General features: G+C 39.6%; 1 protein-coding gene across 2 annotated transcripts in view; it reads right to left on the bottom strand.

Moving 5' to 3' along the window:
• Positions 1-1,281: 1,281 nt before the first annotated feature.
• The window catches only part of cep135 (centrosomal protein 135), a 170,138-nt gene continuing 145,366 nt past the window's right edge, over positions 1,282-26,053 (bottom strand). For both annotated transcript variants that reach the window (XM_041201763.1, XM_041201754.1), the window contains exons 22-26: positions 24,944-25,153; positions 13,923-14,125; positions 6,287-6,391; positions 4,792-4,946; positions 1,282-3,046 (exon numbers count right to left, since the gene is read on the bottom strand). In XM_041201763.1, the coding sequence (XP_041057697.1) occupies positions 4,799-4,946; positions 6,287-6,391; positions 13,923-14,125; positions 24,944-25,153 (666 nt within the window). In that variant the 3' untranslated portion in view covers positions 1,282-3,046; positions 4,792-4,798. The remainder of the gene's footprint in view (positions 3,047-4,791; positions 4,947-6,286; positions 6,392-13,922; positions 14,126-24,943; positions 25,154-26,053) is intronic.

Below are 26,053 nucleotides of genomic sequence, written 5' to 3'. Positions count from 1 at the left end.
CGTGGATGAGGTTTTTGAAAATGTGGCCTATCCCCCTGCTCGTTGTGCTTGTGCGGCACCCTGAAAATCGTATGGGCTACGTAAACTCCCAGACAATTGGTGCCTCAAGAGCCTTAACTGGCCCACTAATGGTGGGCGTGCCTCCATTTTCATTGTGCTCCTGCCTAGCAAAATATCGCAAGTCATCCCATGTCATATTACAGTAGGGTGTGTTGGGCGCCTGCATGCCCAATGTAAAATTCTGACAAGCTCCCATTATTTCCTCCCTGATACTCTGTCCTACCATAAGGTTACTGTTAGGGGACCTGTACACTACTCCCACAAGTGGCTTCTTGCCTTTATCATTTCTCATCTCTACTCAAACCACTTCTACATCCTGGTTTCCTTCATTCCTCTCTATTGTCTCTATTGCGCTAATACCAGCCTTAATTAAGAAGGCCAACCCTCCATCTTTTCCTAGCTTACTGTCCTTCCTAATTATCATGTACCCTTCAATCTTCAGGTCCCATTCTATGTCATCCTGTAGCCATGTCTCTGTAATGGCTATCAGATCGTACTTAATTATTCGTGCTGTCAGCTCATCTGTTTTATTTCGAATGTTAAGTGCATTCAGATTCGGAGCCTTTAGTTTTGTCCTTTTATTATTTTTGTAAACTCTAGCATTATCTGCTAGATAATGCTTAGAGTTGTACTTTCTGTTCCTTTCTGTCACGGTTTATGATTTCCCACATTAATACCATTCTCTCTTGCCTTGTCTCTACTCTTTGATTTAACATACCTTTTCAAATTTGATCCCTTCCCCCATTATTTAGTTCTACTAATTATCATTTCAACATCTGTGCTTCAGAATAGAAAAGGTTTGTTATTTGTAATCTGCCTTGGAAGGGGCAGAACTTCTGTCCATACTACAAGACAAATGCTTCCTTCACTAGGAGTTCCCACCGCCCTGGTTAATTTGAGAGCTGGTATGATATTAATGGCTGATGTGATCAGTGAAATGAAGCGGACCATAAATGCATCACTGTGCAGTGGGGTTCAGGCCAGACACGTGCCCTGGATTACAAAAGATAGATTTTTTTTCATTAATTTCTGCACTGATCACTTTTCTCAGGAGGCAAAAGAGATATGGCTGGAGGGGCCTGGGCAATATGCATTAGCAAAGAGATTGAGTGAGGGAATAAACAAAATAAAACTATGAAGTAGGCAGGTACAAGTAAAAGTCACAACTACCTTCCTTTTAAAAAGTATTAGTCAGAAACAAATTTAGGACTGACTTGTTCAAACAGTATAAGAATCTCAATTTTTATTAAATTTCTTATAAATAGATGCTAGATTAATTACAATTGGCAAAAAACCTCCAAAAATTGGGCATGCATTCAGTATTAAAAAACTATAGACATACCTAAAGTTGCTTTTTGTTACAAAGAATATACTGAAGATACTTTTACGTGGTACCAAATTTGGAATATTAAATAAGTTTTATTGGTCTGCATCAAGAAAACAAACTTCTGCTTATCAGTTAATTTCTACCATTGTCACAAACATCAATTTGGAATTACATCAAACAGCTGTACAAGATTTGAAGCACTCATATTATATGGCATTAGGACTACATTAAACTTGGTAATAGGTAATGTGAACATAAGATTTGATTTTAATACTTTAATGGAAAAACCATCAGTTTTTAAATCAGTGACCTCCATTTCAGTTATTTCATTCCAATGGGCTCTCTATGGCATTAGGAATTATTAGCAAAACATACTTGATCAAGGAATGTAACATTGCCATTTAAAAATTATATATTTATGAATTAATCTCAATAAATCAATACTCATTTCTCAATAGTTTATGTTGAAACATCAGATGTATCCAGCCCAAGAAACTCCTTTGCAGATATTAAACAAGTTGTATACCTACTTCACTATAGTTATGCCTCAAGAAAATGTTCAAGATGGTGAAACTTGGTTTACATTGTATGGCTAACTGTGAAATGGCAGAACAATGACAGTTATTAATAATGAGGTGACTTAGGAGCCGGCAGCAAAAAATACTCATCACGGTTACTGACAGCAAACATATCAATAAATAAGTTAAGATATAAAATTGAAAACCTAATTCAATATAAAAATATCTTTACAGAATAAAAATATCTTCTCAAACGCTGACAGTACATTACAGGAATTTACAGCACAAGATGGGCATTACAACAGCTTATTTGAGAATCTCAGTGCCCCACTTTGTTAATTTCTGTTTAAGAAAGTAGGCAGAAAAATTAAAATTTATAATACCATATCCAGATTCAAAAATTTAGTAAATTTTAATTCACATACTTAAAGGAGGCATGTTCTTGCTTTCTATTTGTTTTATATATTATCTTGCAACTTTACCAGAGCAGAAAAAAACTCTTCTGTTTTATGGCTCACCTGTCATTATGTTAATATAGTCTATTTGATCTAGTGAAATCATGTACGTTCAGGTAAGTAAATATGTATGATTATGAATATGCGTTCCATGAGGATTTTAAAAGAAAATCTATTTGAAAATTGATCAAAAGCAATCTACACTGTAATGCAGCGCAGTCATTAGAAAGTTTCAAAGGGACTTGAAATCTTGTTGCTTTTGCATCATACATTAGAGAAAAGAATGTGATTGGGCTTTTAATAAGCCCAATAAGTTTTTTTTTAAATAAGCAGTGTATTGTAGGATGTCAAACCTAGGTAAATGTGGGCTAGATGCTATATGAACAAAAGGGCAAAATGCTGATCTTTTTAATAAAACTAAAATGTTAAACAAGCTGACAAATGTGTGGAGTAGGACATCGACCTGTCAATGAATTGAGTTGTCATAGTCCACTCCATGACTAGAAATGTAATTAAAAAAAATGTCTTGAACTTAAGTTTCCTTTGCTTTAAAATTCTGCAAAGACTGAAGAAGTACTGTAAAAGATTCAGCATGCAACTTCCGAAATGCTCTTTTGTTGAGACCTGTGGCTCCATTTGTGAAACCGGCTTGAGTGAAGTATACTCCTTAAAGCAAACTTCCAAAACTGGGAAGAGAAAAATAAGAGTATTTATTACAAATATATCAATCAAATACAAATTATGAGGCTGTTGTACAGTTTATCACCAGTGCTGCTTGTGTTGGAAAAGACAGACCCCTATTGACCCTTATGATAAAAGCAAAATACTGCAGATGCTGGAAATCTGAAATAAAAACAAGACATGCTAGAAAAACTCAGGTCTGGCAGCACTTGTAGAGAGAGAAACAGAGTTAATGTTTTGAGTCCATATGACTCTGAAGAAGAGTCATGTGGACTCAAAGCATTAGCTCTGTTGCTCTCACCAGAGATCCTGTCAGACCTGCTGAGTTTTTTCAGAATTTTCTGTTCTTATTTTCTGTTCTTACTTATATTGACCTTTATGCACTGGAACAAATGGCCTCCATTAGGTCCTTCAATATATACTGCACCATCCCAGCTCTATAAATGCACCCTATTCCCTACTCCACACCACAGTACAGCATCACCACCTTCCCAAAATCATTCAATTAATTATTTTAAGTTTGAATTGGTAATCACTAAGGCACTCTGTCTATAAGATTAACTGAACCAAAGGCATGTATTCTATTTTTGGGGTTCTTTCCTGCAGCCTACCATTCCAAGTACCCCTGCTCTATACATTATTTATAGCTGGGACAGGAGACAGGCAACCTATCACACTGTTCAGCTCACTAAGATTTGAAATGCCCTAAGAATAATTTTAAATGTGTCCTGAAAATAGATCCAGTAGTCATACTGAATGCAGAGAAAGAAAAGGGCTAATTAAACGATGAAAGCTAATAAAAATTATTTCCTTACCAGGTATAGAAGATAAACCTGCAAGACCACAAACCTGGAGATGGCTTCTTGAGGGGACATAAAGATGCCCTGCCCTATCTGGATGACTGCTTTGCATCAAAAGTAGAAAGCTAGGCAGCAAATAATTTAGAGGTCATTAGAAGGACAACGGGGCTGTGTAGTGATTGACACCAGAAGGGCTGAGCTGTATTAACTTGCTCACTCAGTGTTAATTGAAATTTTCGAGATTGAATTCAATAGATTTTTGTTCAGTAAAAATATCACAGAATATGGAGCAAAGGCAGCCAAATGAAATTGAGGTAAAGATCAATCATGATCCAAATGAATAGCAGAACAAGTTTGAGGGGCTTGATGGCTTATTCCTCTTCCAATGTAAGATAATGTGTTTGACACGAGTCCTCTGTCCTCAATCCTTCATTTAGTTCTTTAGTAATTTTTGTAGTTATCTTTGTGGTTGGTGTAGGATTTCTTTATCTTGGAGGATGCCTCTGTAAAATCAGAAAGTGCACCTCCAATAGAGGAAAAGACTTCGAAGTTTATATTGTAAAGCTTTACCTGCCAGAAATAAGTGTGTCACTTAAATGTATAAATTTCCCTCAAATTGAGGGAACTGAGATTTCAGTCAGATAGTTCAGATAACTGAATTCATCAAGGAGCAAAGATCCCAGGAGGAATAGATAGCATTTCAACAGGGTATTGATCCCAGTGTTCTTATAGAGGTTAACAAGTATGATCTGGCAATGACTCTTTTCTTTACCTTTGCTGTGGGGAATAAATGTGTGTGAAAACTTGCAAGTATGAAACTGTTAATGTGCAAAAGAATAAAAAGAATTAAAGGCCAGACTGAATTGCAATAACATCTGTTTTGATTCAATGACATATTTATACATACCAGTGACTGTTAAGATTTTATTTACGGATCATAAACTACTCACTTGTCATTTAACAATCAGTAGAACATTCGGATACTTTTTTAGGGGAGCACATATCCCGGGAATGGGAAACAGGGCTCACTGATGTTCTGAGTGGGGACAAAGAGCTGATGGTAGTCGAAAGGCCATGGCGGCGCATCTCCTGAATTGCACGCTCTCTGTGGAATAATAATTAAAAAAACAAAACAGCCTTTATTTCTACAAAGTATACACATACAATGGAAGCTGATGACCTTCAATAACTTTTTTTAAAGATCTACAATCAACAGCACATGCATGATTTTTAAAATTCATTTATATGATGTGGGCATCGCTGGCTAGGGCAGCATTGTCCTTGAGAAGGTGGTGGTGAGGTGCCTTCTTGAACCGAAGCAGTTTGTGTGGTATAGGTACACCCCCAGTGCTGTTTGACTCAATGACAGTGAAGGAACGGCGATATATTTCCAAGTCAGGATTGTGAGTGGCTTAGAGGGGAACTTCCAGGTGGTGGTGTTCCCACATGTCTGTTGCCCTTGTCCTTCTAGATGGTAATGGTCATGGGTTTGGAAGTTGCTATCTAAGGAGGCTTGGTGAGTACCTGCAGTGCTTCATGTAGTTGGCACACACTGTTGCCACTGTGCGTCAGCAGTGGAGGGAGTGAATGTTTGTGGATGGGGTGCCAATCAAGTGAGCTGCTTTCTCCTGGATGGTGTCAAGCTTCTTTAGTGTGGTTGGAGCTGCACTCATCCAGGCAAGTGGGGAGTATTCCATCACACTCCTAACTTGTGCCTTGTAGATGGACGACAGGCTTTGGGGAGTCAGGAGGTGATCACTCGTCACAGGTTCCTAGCCTCTGACCTGCTCTTGTAGCCACAGTATTTATATGGCTAGTCTAGTTCAGTTTCTGATCAATGGTAACCCCCAGGATGTTGATATTGGGGGATTCAACAATAGTAATGCCATTGAATGTCAAGGGGCGATAGGTTTTCTTTTGTTGGGGATGATCATTGCCTGGCACTTGTGTGGCACCAATGCTACTTGCCATTTGTCAGCCCAAGCCTGGATATTGTCCAGGTCTTGCTGCATTTGGAAATGGACTGCTTCAGTATCTGAGGAGGCGCAAATGGTGTTGAACATTGTGCAACCATCAGCGAACATCCCCACTTCTGACCTTATGATGGAAGGAAGATCATTGATGAAGTAGCTGAAAATGGGCCGAGGACACTACCCTGAGGAGTTCCTGCAGTTGAAGATGGATGGGCCTAGGGTATTATAGTACAAGTTCTGACAAAATGACAACAACTCAAACAGTGCTGATAAGTAAAAATTATGAGCAGCTTTGGGAAATTGGTAATTTTTACAGTCACCCAAAACAACTTACATTCCAGGTGAAGGATTATCTGGAAAGGTAAATATTGTAGTTCAATCAGAATATGCTGTTCTTTTCAAGATTGTGCATTGTAAAAGCCTCAAGCAGTTGAATATAATCATTAATTCTTTTGTGTATTGTAAACATTACCTTTCAAAACGTTCTGTCGTTAGTTGACGTTTGATAAGATCAAGCTCTGTTTGAAGCTGTGAAGACTTAGCACGAAGCTGAACTATTTCTCGATTCTGGCTTGATCTATGAATAATTATTAGTTACGTTAGATATAAGATATGTATCAGTATTTTACAGACAAATTGTCAAATGGAGTAACAATTTCAGACACAGCGTTCTAAGTTTTTTCACATATATCTGCCCCTAGGCATAAGTGGACTGGCCTTGACCAGGCACTAGAAGCCAATTTGTCACCTCTGCTCAGATCCATCACTTTCAGGATTTACTACCGAAACCACAGTACATCTGCCCATCTTATACATAAAATTGCATAGAAATTACAACACTGTAATAAGCTGTTCAGCCCATTCTTGTGCATTTTTGTCCTCCACAGAAGCAATAGTCATAATTTAATTTGCTCATCCTGTCCTTTATGTCTTGCACTAAGGAAGTGCTGCACTGTCTGAGGTGCCGCAAGATTGGGAAGTCAGCTGGTCAGGGGTGCAAGACTACAGAGACCAGAAATCTGGCCTGTTGCATTTGTGTTGATATATGAGCACAGTGAATGACTGAGGTTCATACTTTCATCCTCACTCAAGGCTTCTGGATTCTGGCTCACGAATGAAATAGGTTTTCTCTAGTATGATTAAATTGGATAACTAGCAAATGTACACATTGCTCAGAACAATTTCTCCCCGTACTTGGTGTTACTTCTCCTCTATCATTTACTGTTCTCAACTGAGGGATCATATATTACTCAAACAATAAAGTGCTACTCAAACTGTTAGCACATTTTTAAGTGTTTTTCATCAATCACATTTGTTGGGCAGAAAGATATTTCAGAGTTTTCTTGGAAATTTTACCTCTTTGGAAATAAATTAAGGAGGAACCTACTAAATGCTGGAAAGCTGAACATTTTTTCAACTTAATATCTAACAGTTATAAAAGAAGCATAAATTGATACGCTCCAACTATCTAATAAGATGTCAGGCAAGGTCAAAGAAGTTACTGCAAAACTGCTAAAGGACTTAGCAGATGCCTTCAAATTTCTACTTAAGTAAGCCACATATTACTCGATAAGATTTTTTTAATTTTCTGCAACCATTCTTCAGTATTTCAAAGCTTTTCTGTGAATCTACTGCTGCTGAGCATTTGCTATTTCAGGTATGCAGTGTCTAGATCAAGTCCTGTTAGGAAAGATATAATATGAATAGCACAGAGTAAAATTTCTTTACTGCGTCGGTGAAAAATTTTCCGTTTCCCAGACCAGCCATCTTGTAGTCGCTGTTATCGGAATTGCTGATATACAAAGTTACAAAGTCTTACAGCACAGAAACAGACCATTCAGCCCAACAGGTCCATACCGGAATTTAGGTTCCACATGAGCCTCCTCCAACTCTCTTTCATCTAGCCTCATCAGCATGTCTTTCTATTCCTTTTTCCTTCATGTGTATATCCAGTCTGCCCTTAAACATATCAATGCAATTTGATCCCTTGCGGTAGCAAGTTCTAATTACCCTCCGGGCTCAGACGTTTCTCCTCAATTCACAAGAGCACAACAATTAAGAATAGTATAAGGACATTGGTCCCCTCGAGCCTGCTCTGCCATTCAATAAGATAATGGCTGATCTGGTTGTGGTCTCAACTCCAATTTCGCGTCTGCCCTCCATAACCCTTGACTTCCTTGTCAATCAAATCTACATTCAAAGGTGCAGCCTGCACTGTTTTCTGGGGAAGAGAATTCCACAGACTAACAACCCTCCAAGAGGCAAAAAAATTCTCATCTCTGCTTTAAATGAGCAGCCCTTAATTTTTAAACGGTCTCCCCTAGTTCTAGACTCCCCAACAAAGGGGAAACATTCTCTCAGCATCCCCTCTGTCAGGTCCCCTCAGGATCTTATGTTTCAATACGATTATCTCTCATTCTCCTAAATTCCAATGGGCAAAGGCCCAACCTGCTCAACCATTCCTCAGAAGAAAACCCCTAATCCCAGGAATCAGTCAAGTAAACCTTCTCTGATCTGCTTCTAATGCAATTATATTTTTTCTTAAGGAGACCAAAACTGTACAGATGCGGTCTCACTAAGGCCCTGTACAGCTTTAATAACACTTCCCTACATTTATACTTGATTCCCATTGCAATATACAACAACATTCCATTTGCCTTCCTAATTACTTGCTGTACCTATGTACTAACTTTGTGATTCATGTACTAGGATACCCAGATCCCTCCATACCGTAGAGTTCTGCAGTCTCTTGTTATTTAAATAATATACTGCTTCTTTTATTATTTTTGTCAAAGTGGACAAGTTTACAATTTCCCATGTCATATTCCATCTGTCAATTTTTTGTCCACTTGCTTAACCTATCTAAATCATAGAAACTAGGAGGAGTAGGCCATTCAGCCCTATGAGCCTGCCCTGCCATTCATTATGATCATGGCTGATCATCCAACTCAATAGCCTGCTCCCGCTTTCTCCCCATACCCTTTGATCCCTTTCGCCCCAAGAGCTATATCTAACTCCTTCTTGAAAGCATATAATGTTTTGGTCTCAACTACTTTCTGTGGTAACGATTTCCACAGGCTCACCACTCTCTGGGTGAAGAAATTTCTTCTCATTTCAGTACTGAATGGTCTACCCCATATTGTCAGACTATGGCCCCTGGTTCTGGACTCCCCCACCATCGGGAACATCTTTCTTGCATCTATCATGTCTCTTCCCGTTAGAATTTTATAGGTTTCTATGAGATCTCCCCCTCATTCTTCTGAACTCCAGTGAATATAATCCTAATCGACTCAATCTCTCCTCATATGTCAGTCCCGCCATCCCAGGAATCAGTCGGGTAAACCTTCGCTGCACGCCCTCTATAGCAAGTACATTCTTCCTCAGATAAGGAGACCAAAACTGCACACAAATCCTTTGTAGACTCTATGTCATCCTGATAACTCGCTTTCTTAACCATCTTTGTGTCATCAGTATGCACCTACTATCTCTGCAGTCACTTCTTTAAGGATCCTAGGATGCAGGCCATTAGGCTCAGGGGACTTGTCAGCCTTTAGTTTTGATAATTTTCCCAGCAACTTTTCCTTATTGGATTTATTGGTGACTATTTTATGTTTATGGCCTCTAGTTCTGGTCTCATCCACAAGTGGAAACATTTACTCTACATTTATCTTAATAAACCCTTTCCTAATTTTAAAGACTTCTATGAATACACTTCTCAGTCTTCTCTTTTTTGAAGGAATGTTGCCTGATAGCTATACCTCTCAGTTTTGGTATCATTCCAGGAACTTGTTTACACCTTCTCCACTACCTCTATATATTTTTATATAAAGGAACCAGAACTGCTCCCAGCTCTCCAACTGTGGTCTAAAAAAATTTTAACATAACTTCTCAGCATTTCAATTGTATCCCTCCAGAAGTGAACCCCAATGCTGTGTTTTTTCTTTACATGGCCTAATTAACCTGAGTCACCACTTATAGTGATTTGTGTATCCGTACTCACATATCCTTCTGTTCTTCCACTCCATTTAGATACTTATTTTCCAAGAAATATGTGGCCTCCTATTCTTTTACAAAAATATACTATCTCACGCTTATAGTTCGATTTAGTGCAAATCTGTGTTCAATAGAAACTGGATTAAAACTGTCCAACTTTATTTCACACAGGACTCAGCATACAGGCGACTCATTACATCAACCTAGGCTGGTTTTGAAACCAAGTGTTGCATGTGAAAGTACAGTCTCTAATCTATTTCCGCAGGCCCCACTTTTAACAGTGATTTGAAGAGAACAGGTTCTATCTACATTGTTTTCCTTAACAAACCCTGACAGGAACAAACAGATCTTACCCTTGAAAGTAAAAGTTGGGAAATAGTCATTTTATAATTAACTCAGGTCTACTATTCAGCTCCATCTTGTTTTTTGTTTTGAATTTTTGAAGGTTTTGAGCATTTTTTGTAATGCTGGATGTAATCAACTGTAAAACTTTAGCATTTCAAAAAAAGGAAGCTAATTCAGAAGTCTTCAAAGTTCCTCAGATCAGGGATATTGTAACTTCTCTTCTCCTTCCCCTCAATAAACTGACTTCCACCAGCTAGTCAAGAATGGCTTCTCTTGTGATGGACCAGATATGTTGATTGGCAGGCTGTGATGAGTGGAGACCCACAGGGGTCTGTGCTGGAGCCTTAACTTTTTACAATTTATATCAGTGACTTAGACAAGGGGAGTGAAGTTATGGTAGCTAAATTTGCAGATACCACAAAGATAGGTAGGAAAGTATGCTGTGAAGAGCACATAAGGCAGTTGCAGATGGATATAGATAGGTTGAATGAGTGGACAAAAATCTGGCAGATGGAGTATAATGTGCGAAAATGTAAAGTTGTTCACTTTGGCAGGAAGAATAAAAAAATCAGGATTACTTAAATGAAAAACAGATGCAGAATTCAGGGGTGTAGAGGGATTTAGGTGTTCTGGTGCATTAGTCACAAAAAGTTAGTATGCAGGTACAGCAAGTAAATAAGAAGGCTAATGGAATGCTATCGTTTATTATGAGAAGAATTGAACACAAAAGTAAGGATGTTATGCTTCAATTATACATTGGTGAAGCTACATCTTGAATATTGTGTGGCGTTTTGGTTTCCTTATTTAAGGAAGAATGTAAATATGTTGAAGGTGATTCAGAGGAGGTTTACTAGCCTGATACCTGGAATGAGAGAGTTATCTTATGAGGAAAGGTTGGACATACTGGGGTTGTTTCAGCTGGAGTTTAGAAGAGTGAGGGGTGAATTGATTGAAGTATGTAAGATCCTGACTGGTCTCGAAAGGTGGCTGTGGAAAGCATGTTTCCTCTTGTGGATTAGTCCAGAACTATGGGGCACTGTTTTAAAATTAGGACAGAGGTGAGGATAAATTTTTTCTCTCAGAGGGCTGTGTGACTTTGGAAGTCTCTGCCTCAGATGACAGTGGAGGTGGGGTCATTGAATATTTTTGGAGGTAGATAGATTCTTGTGAGACAAGGGAATCAAAGGTTATCGGGGTAGATGGGAATGTGGAATTAGAAACACAAACAGGTTAGTCATGATTTTATTAAATGGCAGAGCAGGCTCGAGGAGTTGAAAGGCCGACTTCTACTCCTGTTTCGTATGTTCGTATCTTTGTTATGATCCCAACTGATGTTACCACTGGACAAGCCAAATCCCAGGGTGGAACTCAGCTTGATAGATACTAACTTTTATTTTTTTGTTTAGATGCATGGAGAGTGGCACTGAACAGAATCACTCGAGTCATCTGATGAACTTTTAACAATATAAAACATTTATTAAACCAGAAAAGATGAACTATATTACAATATTCCTTCACCCACAACTATACCTTCACAGATATATACAAATTTGTAAGGATAACACAAGTTACAAAAGCTATCTTATACTCTAATGTTCACATTAAGTACACAGTCCATTTAAACAATGGGCGACCTGCGGTCAGACACACCACACTCTGAAGCTAAAGCCAGAATATTGCCGTTGGCGTGTGGGGGTGGGCCCGACATGCTGATGCACAAAATGACACGTGATGACATCAGGCGTGCGTCCCGACTTCATTGCATGTCATATAGATATTTTGTTCGCCGGCTGTGCGCCCGTCAAATTGTCAAAGGCCTATTAAGGCCATTAGGAAAGCAATTTAGCTAATTAACAGCACTGCCTGTCCAACCTTAAGGTTGGCAGGCAGGCAAAGAGCCCAAGCGACCTTGGTGTTTTTCAGGAAACCTCATCCACAGATGGTTTCCTGAAGGTTTAATAAAATCAATAAATAAATTTTGCAAAATTGACAAACATGTCCCAGCTCACGTGTCAATGTCACGAGGGGACGTCTAGCTAATTTTTCTCTTTCTTTATTAAAAAAATTTAAATATGTACTTAATCTCTCTGAGGCAGCTCCGTGCCTCAGGAAGATTGCTGTGCTCTTTTGCGTGCATGCGCTAAAGAGTGCAGGCCCTGACTCTCCCTCCTCCTCCCCCCGCCTGCACAGGTAGTGCTGAGCGCTACAGAATGCATTTTACGCTTGGTGGGCCTTAATTGGCTCTGTGCCTACCCCTGCCCGCTCCCGCCCACCCGACATAGATAAGTTTCTGGCCCAAATGACAGATGCCACCCCAGACAGATGCTACAGGTCTCTTATCAACTCTCCCCCAGGCGTTTGTCACACCGTGAGCCAACCAGTCTCTCTGAACTCCGTCTTTCACACGAGGATTCCCAATCTTCACTCTCCAAGAACTCGCTTTGGAGTCTTCTCCCAAACTGGCGCTTTCTCTCAGACACCTTTTGTAAGGGTTCACCTCCAGGGTTTTGAACTCTCCTTTCGATGTTCCTGTTCCCTGGGTCACCGCGTTGATTCAAGCTTTCTTCCACGCACTCTCTCTCACTGACTCAGCGGTGTCAACAGAACACCACTGCTTCGTATGCCCATTGTAAAGAGTTACAGACATTCAGCTGTCTCCTTGGACCTTCTGGCTTCTTGCACGCCTATGTCACTTTATATCTGCTTCTTGCAGCTTTCTCCCTTTAAGCATGAAGCTTGAAGCTTTCCTCTCCACTCCTTACTGTCACTAACACAAAACAGGACCTTTTCTGGACTCCTGCTCTTTCTTTGACTAGAAGGTCTTCTTGGGACCCCTTCTTTCTGTTTCATTCCTTGGCTTTGTGACCTTACAGTTCTTTTGGGAAATCTGCTCTCTGCAGTTTCCACTCCCAGTATCCAGTCTCTCTGGAATCCTGACTTTAACTCCAGTTTGTGACTTGCTATCAGTCCCTCTGCTGTCCAGTCTCTCTGGCAGCCGCTTCCAACTCAACTCAAACTGCTTTTTTTTTTAGTATTTTCTGTCTGTGTGTGGAGCCTCCCTTTCCAGCCCCCTGTTGCTAGGCAATAGCACAGTTTTTTCTTACTCGTTTGCTTTAACACTCCTTCAAGAGTCGTAAAAATCTCATTAGAAATGCAGGTATACAAACAGAGCTTTAGATCTGCTGTCTCCACTAAAAAATGAAACTAGATCCCACGTTTCACCTTTTAACCCACAAATAGGAAAAAAATTGAACTTGATACACCTTATTCCTAACACACACAAATACAAATATAACTTACTTAATCCATCTCTATTTCCTAACATGTTGTAATTGATTAGAGGAGTTAGGGGGAAAAAAACCTGGATGCCATTGTTTGCAGCAAGGGGAGGGGAAGAAATTATGAAGTTCTCTTATAATAAGTATTTCTGTAATTTGCCTAGCAATCCTGCATTCTGAAAGTAATTCACTGTACGAAGCTTTCTAATGTTGACATGAAGCAATATATGTGTAAATACTATTTATTTTTTCTGGTAGGATAAGCAACGAGTTTGTGATATAATATGTAGAGAACTAGCTACATTTGTAACTGATTTTTTAAGCTTATCTGCCTTTTAATAGTAAGATAGTTGAATGTATTCTATATGAATGTGGTCAACCACAGCAGGTTTAATTCTGAAGAAAGCTCAGGATTATTTTGTACGAGTTTGTGTATTTAGAAAGAAACACTGTAAAATAACATGCTAGTAATATTAAATAAGTACCACTCACACTTTGCTCTCCGCTAGAGTCAGCTTGTCCCCAAGAAGCTGTATTTCTGACTCTTTTTCATTCTTTGTCAGGTGGCACTGAAATTCCTTTTCTCGAGTTGATGTCAATAACGTCTCAAGGTTCTTTACCGTGACCCGTTCAGTACACATCTGTTTCTTTAAAAGCTCGACTTCAGACTTCACATCTTCTAGTTCACTTAAGGCCTGTAAAGAGATTAGGAAGATTTAAGTAGATAAAAAAAGGATGCACAACTTATCAGATTCAGGTATACAAGGGAAGATTAAATAAATCATTGTCCAAGATTGTTCCAATGAAGTTCATTGTAAGATCAAGGAACAGCCCTCATCCTTTGATTCGGCACTTTACAAGCTTCCAGACACAACACTGCATTCAAAAATTTCAGATCATAATCTTTGTTCCCATGTTTTTGATGGCAATTGTTGGCAATGATTCTTCTATTCCTACTTACATCTCCTCTAGACACATCTTTTGTTTCCTTATTTCACCTATTACCATCTCCTTGTACCTTACGCCATCATTCATTTTGACATTTTACCTACTTACCTTTCATTTTATGACAGAATTTCGCTTTTATTTTCTTCCCCCACTTTTTTTGCCTCTGGACTCGCTTAAAATTCGCTTCTCCAAATTTTTTTCAGTTCTGACAAAAGGGTCATTGACTTGAATTGTTCATGCTTTTTCTCTCTCCATAGATGCTGTCTAACCTGCTGAGAATTTCCACCATTTTCTGTTTTTATTTCCGATTTCTTGCATCCACAGTATTTTGCTCTTGTAGATAAAATTTATGCTGATAAAATAAAAAGTGCTGCACATTCCTGATATATATAAATGGTCTAGATCTTGGTGTGCAGGGGATAATTTCAAAGTTTGCGGACAACACAAAACTTGGGAGAATTGTAAACTGTGAGGAGGATAGTATGGAACTTCAAAATGGCTTTGACACATTGGTGGAGTGAGCACATAGGTGGCAACTGAAGTTCAATGTGGAGAAGTGAGCGGTGATACACTTTGGTACAAAGAACATGTAGAGGCAGTATAAAATAAAGGATAATATTCTAAAGGGAGTGCAGGAGCAGAGACCTGGGTGTATATGTACATAAGTCATTAAAGTTGGCGAGACAGGTAGAGAGCACTGTTTCTAAAGTGTTCTAGGCTTCATTAATAGGGGCATAGAGTACAAGAGCAAGGAGGTTATGATGAACTTATATAAGACACTGGTTAGACCTCAGCTATAGTAGGGTGTACAGTTCTGGGTGCCACACTATAGGAAGATTGTGAACACAGGAGAGAGTGCAGAAGAGATTTACGAGAATGGTTCCAGGGATGAACCCCTTTCTTTGCAAAAGAAGCAAATGTGAAGTGAGAAAAAACTTGTTCACACAGTGAATGGCTGGAGTTTGGAATGCACTGCCTGGAAGTGTGGCAGAGGCAGGTTCAATTGGAGCATTGGATGATTATTTAAACAGAAACAATGTGCAGGGTTACAAGGAAAAGGCAGGAGATTGGCACTAATTTAAAATGCTCAGACAGCTGGTGCAGACACAATGGGCCGAATGGCCTCCTTCTACACCTTAACAATTCTGTGATTCTGTGACATAGGAAGGAAAAATAGGTGTCACATGTGTTCTATGAATGGTGTTGAAGTAATTCAAAGACAAGGCAGAAAGAGATCTAAAGGCCTTAGTTGACCAATACAGAATAGCAATCAATATTGAAATAGATGACCAAAACCAGAGTTCTGTATCCAGTTCTGGTCACTGAGATCATAGAATCAGACAGCACAGAAGGAGCCCATTCAGTCTGCCATACTCATGTCAGCACTTTGGAACAGCTGGAAAATTAATACCACTCCCTTGGCATTTTCCTATAGCCCTGTAAATTTTTTCCTTTCAAGTATTTATGCAATTATCCAATTTTTTTTTACATGTTACAATTGAATGTGCTTACCTTTCAGGCAGTGCATTCCAGGTCACAACAACTCTCTGTGTAAAAAAAAATTCCTCATCTCACCCCTGATTTTTTGTTAATTATCTTCAATCTGTGTCCTCTGTTTAGTATCTCTTCTGCCACTGGAAACAATTTCTCTTTACTTATTTTATCAAATCCATTCATGATTTTGACCAGCTCTATCAAATCTCCTCTTAACCTTTCCTGCTTTACAGAAAACAGCCTCAGCTTCCCCAGTCTCTCCACATAACTGAAGTCCCTCACCCTGGTACCATTCTGGAAAATCTCTGCTGCACTCATGATGTACGTACATATGAATAAAGGAATAAGGAGCAGGCATAAGCAACTCGGCCCCTCAAAGCGGCTCCGCCATTTAATAAGATCATGGCTGATCTGTTTGTAGCCTCAACTCCACATTCCCACCTACTCCCAATAAGCTTTCAACCCTTGCCTATTAAGAGTCTACCTCTGCGTCAAAAACAGTCAACAACTCTGCTTCTGCTGCCTTTTGAGGAAGGGGGTTCCAAAGATTCACGAACCTCAGAGAAAAAAATTCTCATCTCTGCCTTAAATGAGCGACCTTTTATTTTTAAATAGTGATCCTTAGTTCTAGATTCTCCCAAAAGAGGAAACATCCTTTGCACATTCACCCTGTCAAGATCCCCCAGGATCTTACATGTTTTAATCAAATCGTCTCTTGCTCTTCTAAACTCCAATGGATACAGCCTAGCCTGTCCAACCTTTCCTCAATAATGCAACGCTCCCATTCCAGGTATTAGTCTGGTAAACCTTCTCTGAACTGCTTCCAATGCATTTACATCCTTCCTTAAATAAGGAAACCAATTCTGCACACAATACTCCTCCAGATGTGGTCTCACCAATGGCCCGTACAGCTGAAGAAAAACCTTACTTGTGTATTCAATTCCCCTCGCAATAAACAATAACATTCTATTAGCTTTCCCAATTACTTCCTAATGACTGCATACTAACCTTTGTGATTCATGCATGTGATCCGAATCCCTCTGCATCTTAAGAGCTCTGCAATCTCACACCATTTAGATAACGTTTCTTTTTAATCTTCCTGCCAAAATGGACAGTTTCACATTTTCCCACATTATACTCCATCTGCCATTTCTTTGCCCACTCACTTAACCTATCTATATCTCTTTGTAGCCTCCTTATGTCCTCTTCACAGCTTACTTTCCTACCTATCTTTGTATTATCAGCAAATTTAGCAACCATACCTTCAGCTCTTTCATCCAGGTCATTTAAACAAATTGTGAAAAGTTGAGGCCCTAGCATTGATCCCAGAGGCACACCACTCATTACATCTTGCCAGCCAGAAAATGACCAATTTATGGCTACTCTATTTCCTGTTAGGTAGCAAATTTTCTATCCATGCCAACATGAAACTCCCTACACCATGAGCTTCTATTTCTGTAATAACCTTTGACGTAGCATTTTATCAAATGCCTTCTGGAATTCTAAGTACAGTACACCCACTGGTTTCCCTTTATTCACAGCACATGTCACTTCTTCAAAGAACTCCAATAAATTGGTTAAACATGATTTGCTTTTCACAAAACCATGTTGACTCCGCCTGATTACTTTGAATTTTTACAAGTGCCCCCTGCTATAACGTCTTTAATAATAGTTATTAACATTTTCCCTCTGACAGATGTTATGCTAACTGGCCTATAATTTCCTGCCTTCTGTCTCCCTCCCTATTTGAATAAAGGAGTTACATATGCTATTTTCCAATCTAATTGAACCTTCCCTAAAGTTTGCTGCCCAGAATTTTAACAGTGAGAGAGCAGGGAGAGCGCTGAGGCTCCACTTTAAAAAGGGGGGTGGGGGGGGTTAGTTTGGTGGTGGTGGTGGTGGGAGAGATGAGGGCAGACTTCATTTTAAAACGCGTGGAGAGTGGGGATGATCTTATAGCCATTACGGACACATGGTTACAAGATCATCAAATCTGGGAATAAACATTCAGGGGTATGTGGCTCTTTGAAAGGACGGGCAGAAAGGAAAGGGCGGTGGGTTAATGTTGTCATTACGAGATGGAATAAATACAGTAGCAAGAACTGGCCTTGAATTGGAGTGGAGGGAAGAAATAACAAGGGGAAGACGACATTGGTGGGATTAGCCTATAGGCCCCCTAACAATAGCTATATTGTAGGATAGAGGATAAATCAGAAGATAATGAGGGCGTGTAAAAAAGGCAGTATATTAATTGTGTGTGATTTTAGTCTTCATGTAGATCAGGAAAATCAAATTGGCAGAGGTAGCCACGAGCAATAATTCATAGTGTGTATTCAGGACAGTTTCCTAGAACAATAGGTTGTGGATCTAACCAGGGATCAGGCTATTTTGGATCTGGTAATGTGTAATGAGGCAGGTTCAATAAATTATCTAACAATAAAAGATCCCCTAGGAAACAGTGATCATAACGTGGTAGAATTTAGCATTCAGTTTGAGAGTGAGAAACTTGGGTCGGAAACGATTGTGCTAAACTTAAATAAGGGTAATTACAAAGGAATGAGGGCATAGTTGGCTGGAGTGGACTGGGAAAGGAGTTTAGCAGAAAAGACAGTTGATGAACAATGACAAACATTTAAGAAAATAGTTCATGACTCAACAAAGATATATCCCAGTGAGGAAGAAGGATTCTAGGAAGGGGATAAGCCAACCATGGTTAACCAAGGAAGTTAAGGAGTGTATCAAATTGAAAGGAAAAACACCCAATGTGGCAAAGATTAGTGGTAAGCCAGAGGATTGGGGATGTTTTAAAAACCAACAGAAGCTGACCAAAAAAAAAGAGAAAATAAACTCTGAGGGTAACCTAGCAAGTAATATAAAAACAGACAGTAAGAGCTTCTTTAAATATATTAAAAAGAAGAAAGAGGCCAAAGTGAACATAGGCCCCTTAGAGAATGAGGCTGGGGAAATAATAATGGGGAACCAGGAAATGGCAGAGGAGTTAAATACTTTGCATCAGTCTTCACAGTAGAATAGCATTCTAAAAATACTAAATAATTAACAGGCAAAAGGATAGGAGAAAATAAATACAAAAACTATCACTCGAGAAAAAGTACTAGGGAAACTAATGGGATTAAAGGCCGATAATTCCCCTGGACCTGATGGTTTGCATCTTAGGATATTAAAAAAGTAGCTACAGAGATAGTGGATGCATTGGCCAAAGTAACACCCTTATTTAAAAAGGGACGGGGACAAAAAACAGGTAACTATAGGGCAGTTAGCTTAACATCCGTCATTGGGAAAATGTTGGAGTCTATTTTACAGCAGAGCATTTAGAAATGCATAATATAATAAAGCAGAGTCAGAATGGCTTCATGAAGGGGAAATCATACCTGACAAATTTATTAGAATTCTTTGAGGAGGTAACATGCAGGATAAATAAAAGGGAATCAGTATATGTAATATATTTTGATTTCCAAAAGGCGTTCGATAAGATACTGCACATAAGGCTACTTGATAAGGTAAGAGCCCATGGTGTTATGGGTAGTATATTAGAATGGATAGAGGATTGGCTAACTAATAGAAGACAGAAGACTAATAGAGGCAGAAAAGACAGTTGATGAACAATGGCAAACATTTAAGAAAATAGTTCATGACTCAACAAAGATATATCGCAGTGAGGAAGAAGGATTCTAGGAAGGGGATAAACCAACCATGGTTAACCAAGGAAGTTAAGGAGTGTATCAAATTGAAAGGAAAAACACCCAATGTGGCACTTTAAGGGGGACACTTTCAGGGATGCAATCTGTAACTAGTGGAGTGCCACAGGGGCCACAATTATTCACAAAAAATTGATAACTTGGATGAGGCAAGTGAATGTACTATTACCAAGTTTGCAGGTGACTCAAAAATAGGTGGGAAGGCAAGCAGTGAGGATGACACGGAGTCTACAGAGAGATATAGACAGGTAAAATAAGTGGGCAAAAATTTGGCAGATGGAATATAATGTGGGAAAATGTGAGGTTATGCACTTTGGCAGGAAGAATAGAGGAGCTGAGTATTATTTAAATGGAGAAAGACTGCAGAAAGCTGCAGCAGAGAGGGATTTGGGGATCCTTCTGCATGAATCACAAAAAGTTAGCATACAAGTTCAGCAGGTAATAGGGAAGGCAAATGCAATGTTGGCTTTTATTTCAAAGGGAATGGAATATAAAAATAGGGAAGTCTTTCTAAAACTATACAAGGCACTAGTTAGACCACACCTAGAATACCATGAAGAGTTTTGGTCCCCTTTTCTAAAGAAAGATACACTGGCATTGGAGACAGTCCAGAGAAGGTTCACTAGGTTGATCCCAGGTATGGAGTGATTTTCTTATGAGGAGAGGTTGAATAGGTTAGGCCTGTACTCATTGGAGTTTAGAAGATTGGGAGGCGACCTTATTGAAACATATAAGATTCTTATGGGGCTTGATACGGTAGATGTTAAAAGTTTTTTACCTATTGTGGAAGAGTCTAGACCAAAGGGCATAATCTCAGAGTAAGAGGTCGTCCATTTAAGACAGAGATAAGGAGCGATTTCTTCTCTCAGAGGGTAGTGAATCTGTGGAATTCTTTACCTCAGAGGGCTGTAGAGGCTGTGTTGCTAAGTATATTCAAGGCTGAGATAGTCAGATTTTTAATCAGTAAGGGAATCAAAGGTTATGAGGAAAAGGGAGCAAAGTGGAGTTAAGGATTATCAGATCAGCCATGATCTCATTTAATGGCGGAGCAGACTTGACGGGCTGAATGGTCTTATGGGAAGGAGGATCCTGGGACAGGCAGTCGGTAGCACCTAGAGGAGAGTATGAGGAGGACCCCGAGCCAGGCAGTCAGCAGCACCAGGAGGAGAGCAGAGATGCTATAAAAACAGCAAGAGAAGTGGAGGAGAGTTTGAGAGCAGAGGTGACTGAGAGAGTTCGGTGAGGAAGTGCTCCTTTCCTTTTCTACTTTTCCTCAGAAAGAAGAGTGGCAACCTCGTTAAGTCGACCTGGTAAGTAAATTACCAAAGTGTAATATTTTTAAACAAGTAGCTATACTTGGATTTAGCTGAGAAGCACCTGAAATAAGGGAAATTTAGGGCCAATATAATAAAGTAATATAAATAATCTAAAGTAGCATAAAGTTAACATAAGGGAAATAGAGTTGAAACATGATAGGGCAACTCAGTTGAGTGGAACGCATGTCCTGTAATATGTGCAAAGTCATGGACGCTACTGGTGTCCTAGGCGACCACATGGCAGGAAGTGCTGCTAGCTGCAGAAATATAAGTTCTGGGTTTCAGAGCTCGAGCGGCAGCTAGAGTCACTGTGGCACATCCGCGAGGCTGAGAGCTAGGTGGATAGCACACTCAGAGAGGTGGTCGCACCGCAGCTTAAGGGACTGGGGACAGAGAGGGAATGGGTGACCACCAGGCAGTCCAAGAGAAGTAGGCAGGTAGTGCAGGAGTCCCCTGGGGTCCCACTCAAATTGGTTTTGTGTTTTGGAAGCTGGTCAGGGCTCTGGTTCTTCAGAGGAGTGCAGTCAGAGCCAACTTTGTAGCACCATGAGTGGCTCAGATGTACAGGAGGGGAGGAAGAAGAAAGGAAGAGCAATAGTGATAGGGGATTCATTGGTTAGGGGAACACATAGGTGTTTCTGTGGCTATAGACTTGACTCCAGGATGGTATGTTGCCTCCTTGGTGCCAGGGTCAAGGATGTCACAGAGCGTGACATCACAGGACATTCTTCAGCGGGAGGGTAAACAGACAGAGGTCATGGTCCACATTGGTACCAATGACTTAGGTAGGAAGGGGGATGTGGTCCTGCAATCAGAATTTAGGGAGTTAGGTAGAAAATTAGCAAGCGGGACCTCAAATGTAGTGATCTCCGGATTACTGACTGTGTCACGTGCCAGTGAGTACAGAAACAAGAGGATAAGGCATACGAATGTGTGGCTGGAAAGATGGTGCAGGAGGGAGAGCTATAGAAACCTGGGACACTGGTACTGGCTCTGGAGGAGATGTACAAGCTGGACAGGTTGCACCTGAACAGAGCTGGGACCGTTTTGCTAGTGTTGTTGGGGGAGCTTTAAGCTAACTCAGCAGGGGTTTAAGAACCAAGAGAAAATATTAGCGAGGAATACCAGGGTGCACAAAATAGTGGGAGGAACAGATAGCACTAGATAGAGAATATTAAGTTAATATGTGAAGTCGGGGTGAGGGAGAAAGTAACAAAATCTAAATCAGCGTTACTATGCATGTATGTGAATGCACAGAGTATAGTAAATAAGATTGGGGAGTTACAGGTGCAGAATGCCATGTGGAAGTATGATGTTGTGGTGGTAAAAGAGACCTGGCTCAAGGAAGGGCAGAACTGGGTGTTAAATACTCTTAGGTACAAGGAGTTCAGAAAAGATAGGAAAGGAGGGGGGTTGGCGGTATTGGTTAAGGAGAAAGAGGATGTCCCTGAAGGTTCAAGGACAGAATCAATTTGGCTAGAGCTAAGGAACAAAAAGGGTGCAATTACATTGCTCAGTCCAGTCTATAGACCACCAACTAGCGAGAAGGACGTAGGAGAACAAATCTGCAGCGAGATGCAAGCATTATAGAGTAGTTATATTGAGTGACTTTAATTACCTGAATATAGACTGGGACAGTGGTAGTGTAAAGAGCGGAGAGGGGCAAAGTTCTAGATTGAGTTCAGGAAAATTTTCTGCATCAGTATGTGTCCAATCCAACAAGAAAAAGTGCACTGGTGTTCCTGGTTCTTGGAAATGAGGTGGGCCAAGTAGATCAAGTGTCAGTGGAAGAACATTTTAGGGTGATAATAGAAAAGGAAGATAGGCAATCCAGAGTAAGAATAATTAACTGGACGAGAGCCGACTTTGATGGGGCAAGAACGGAGCTTGGCCAGATAGACTGGAGCGAAAGATTGGTGGGAAAAATGGTAGCTGAACAATGGGCTACCTTCCAAAAAGAATTGATTTGGGCACAGTCAAGGTATATTCCATCAAAAGGTAAAGGTAGGACAAACAAATCCAGAGCTCCATAGATGAAAAAGGAGTTAGAAATTAAGATAAAGAAGAAAATGTGTGCTTATGACAAGTGTCAGGCAGAAAATACAACTGAGGACCAAGAGGAATACGGAAGGTTCAGAGGGGAGATGCAAATGCATATTAGAGAAAAGAAGAGGGATTATGAGAAAAAGATTGGCAGCCAACATAAATACAAAGTTTTCTATAGGCATATAAATAGAAAAAGGGTGGTAAAAGGGGGAGTAGGACCAATTAGGACCTAAAAGGGAACTTACTCTATATATACAATCTTAATTGTATTACCCTCATCAATCCTCTCCTTTACTTCAAAGAACTTGGTTAAGTTAGTCAAACATGACTTGCCTTTAACAAATTTATGCCAACTTTTATTTAATAGCCCATATTTTTTCCAAATGCTAATTAATTTTGCCCTGGTTTATTGTCTCTAAAGATTTCACCTATTGTTAGGCTGACTGGCTTGTAGCTGCTTTCTTTTTTTAAAAATCAGGGATGTAGCATTTGCAGGGGAGACAAAAGAGCAATGGAGGTGGAAGTCGCCAAAGTCCCAGAGATTGCTCCTTTATCAGAGAGACACATCTGGTGGCGTGTTTAACCTGAGAGTCACCATGCCTCAGGTGAGGGATGAGGTTGAGAAGGCGGGGCCTTCAATGGTGACCTCAACCAGTACAGGAATTGAACCCATGCTGTTGGTGTCACTCTGCATCAGAAACCAGCTGTCCAGCCAACTGAGCTAACCGACCTCCAATGCAATGGAAGTACTATAGAGAAGAATTACAAGGCTGATCCCCAGTGTCAAAGGGCTATAATTAAAGATTCCAAAAACTTGAGACTTTCAGTCTGGAAAAGTGGTGTTCTATAGATCATTGTTGATATGTACATTAAATAAACTAATGGAAAAGATGAATCATGCATAATACTTTTAAATTGTAAGACTTAGGGTATATACGTTCAAAATGATGATGATGGATTCTCCCGTCGCTTGGATGGATGAGTGTTCAGCAAAAAAAATGACGAGTTTACAACCTAGGTTGATGTCATCTTATGTGTGACATTAGGCCAAGTCTCAATTTGCAAATACCACATATGAAGTCAGAATGGGAGAGATGGGTGGAGGCATTGGCTATGCTATTCAGGCTAATTAAAAGATAAATAAATTAAATTTATATGAGGAAATTGTAGTTCACAAAGATGTGAAATGGACATATAGGTAGAGTAGCAGAGGTGACATTAGAATAATTTATGAAACAATTGGATTCTATCTTGAGAAGTACTTTAGGATCTTTCTGGATGAGTGAATTAAAATGTGCTGAATGGCCTCCCATTTGTAATTATTTTGTGAAAACAGCAAAAATGTATGTCAGAAAGATCTGTGTTGAAATTATGAGGAGACCTGGAATTATAATACTTGAGCTACAAAATGTAATCTAAGGTTAAGTAGCAAAAATGCATTGCAGAACAATCTTAGAAAGCTAGGGCCTTAATATGCATCCTAGGTCAAATCAAAACCCTACAGGGAAAAATGGTAACATATAACTTCATAATGGCTTTCATTAAGAGGTTGATTACTAAAGTCTCACAATTCAACCCTATCTTATTCCAAAGGAGAACTTCCCATTGAGTGATTATAGGAATAACTCACATGAATGATTTCAAAAAATCCAGTATATGATAGAGGCTCTGATAACAATATTAAGTCTGCTGAGAGAATGTACAATTTTAAGATCACTTTAAATGATAATTTTGAAGGTGACTTATTTTGTAACGTGCTCTTGATCTGTGGCTCCAAAGTCAAAGTACTAAAATGTTACCATCTGGGTTTCCCTTCTTAAAGTCACATTTGCAGGTTGCCATAATTAGGAAATGGGTTCACAAAAGCAGGAAACACAAACCTATAATTACTAATGATTATATAGGCAGCTCGCAACTGTTAAATAGTAATTTTAATCTAACATTTAAAAATCTTGCTTAAATTAAGCATAGACAATATTCCGTCCAACCATACCCTTTCATGCTCCATATTCTTAGAAGCAAGCTGCCGCAACAACAATTCCTTATTAGAATCCAGCTGGGCGCACAGTTCTCTGACTGAAGCCAGGTCCCCTAAAACATGGCATTTCTCAGCCTGTGTCTGTCGTAACTCTTCCTCCAGTTTGGTCATGCTTTTAGCAGTACAGGAAATCTCCTTCTCATATACTTGCTGGGCAGATAGGTGCTAAATTAAAGAAGAATTTATAGTAAAGCACACAAAAATATTTGACACATTAGCATTGAAGCAAAAGTTTATGATAGTACAAAAGTTAATTGATGGTGTAAATTATAAGCAGGTAAATATGAAATAAGGAACATTTGATGTTCTTCTTCATTCTTTAATAGAAGTTCAATCTCTACAAATAACAGCATATCAGCAGATGTCGCATGAGGTGTGGCATTGCTGGGACATTGCTTTTGGGGAAATTCCACCTTCAGTAGTCAGTAATCTTTCCACACTCCACTGTATAACGTTTTGGTCGGCACTTTCAAGCCAGCAGAAATGCGGGCAGTAGGGCCCCTAAAAAAAGTGAGGAATGACCTTTTACTCACTTGCCAACAGTCATGTGCTTGTGACAATGATTCCCCTGGGCCTACTGCTGAGTGGCTCGTGGAGCAGCGTCCTAAGTCAGGTGGCAGGGAGTACACAGCAGATTTTAACATGCTAGAAAAAAAAATGAGGGGACAAACAACCACTAGATCTGCTGTGTGAATAATTGATAGGAAGGCAAAGGTTATTAGTAGGAAGAAAAATCTTTAAGATCACACAGCAGCATAATGAAGGAAATTATGCTTGAAAATGTGTCCTGCTGAGATTTGGAAACCTGACAAGCTGACTAAATGTGTTCCAATATGTATTGATCCTGCTGCAACAACATACAATGATCTATTGGATCGAGTGCTGAGGCTTACAGCCATTATTACTAACCATACAAGCCAATCAATCTCCATGAGAACACCCAACCCACAATAGCCAAGACTGATTGCATGGCAATCAGTTTGGAGTAATGTGTCTTTTTAATGTAATTGCCACCAAATTCAGCAGTGAAGGTTTAAAAAGATGCCTTCTGATTTGTTTTAAAAC

The sequence above is a fragment of the Carcharodon carcharias genome, chromosome 1 (assembly GCF_017639515.1).
Source record: "Carcharodon carcharias isolate sCarCar2 chromosome 1, sCarCar2.pri, whole genome shotgun sequence".
NCBI classification, from domain to species: Eukaryota; Metazoa; Chordata; class Chondrichthyes; order Lamniformes; family Lamnidae; genus Carcharodon; species Carcharodon carcharias.
This window is presented reverse-complemented; position numbering and strand designations above follow the sequence as displayed.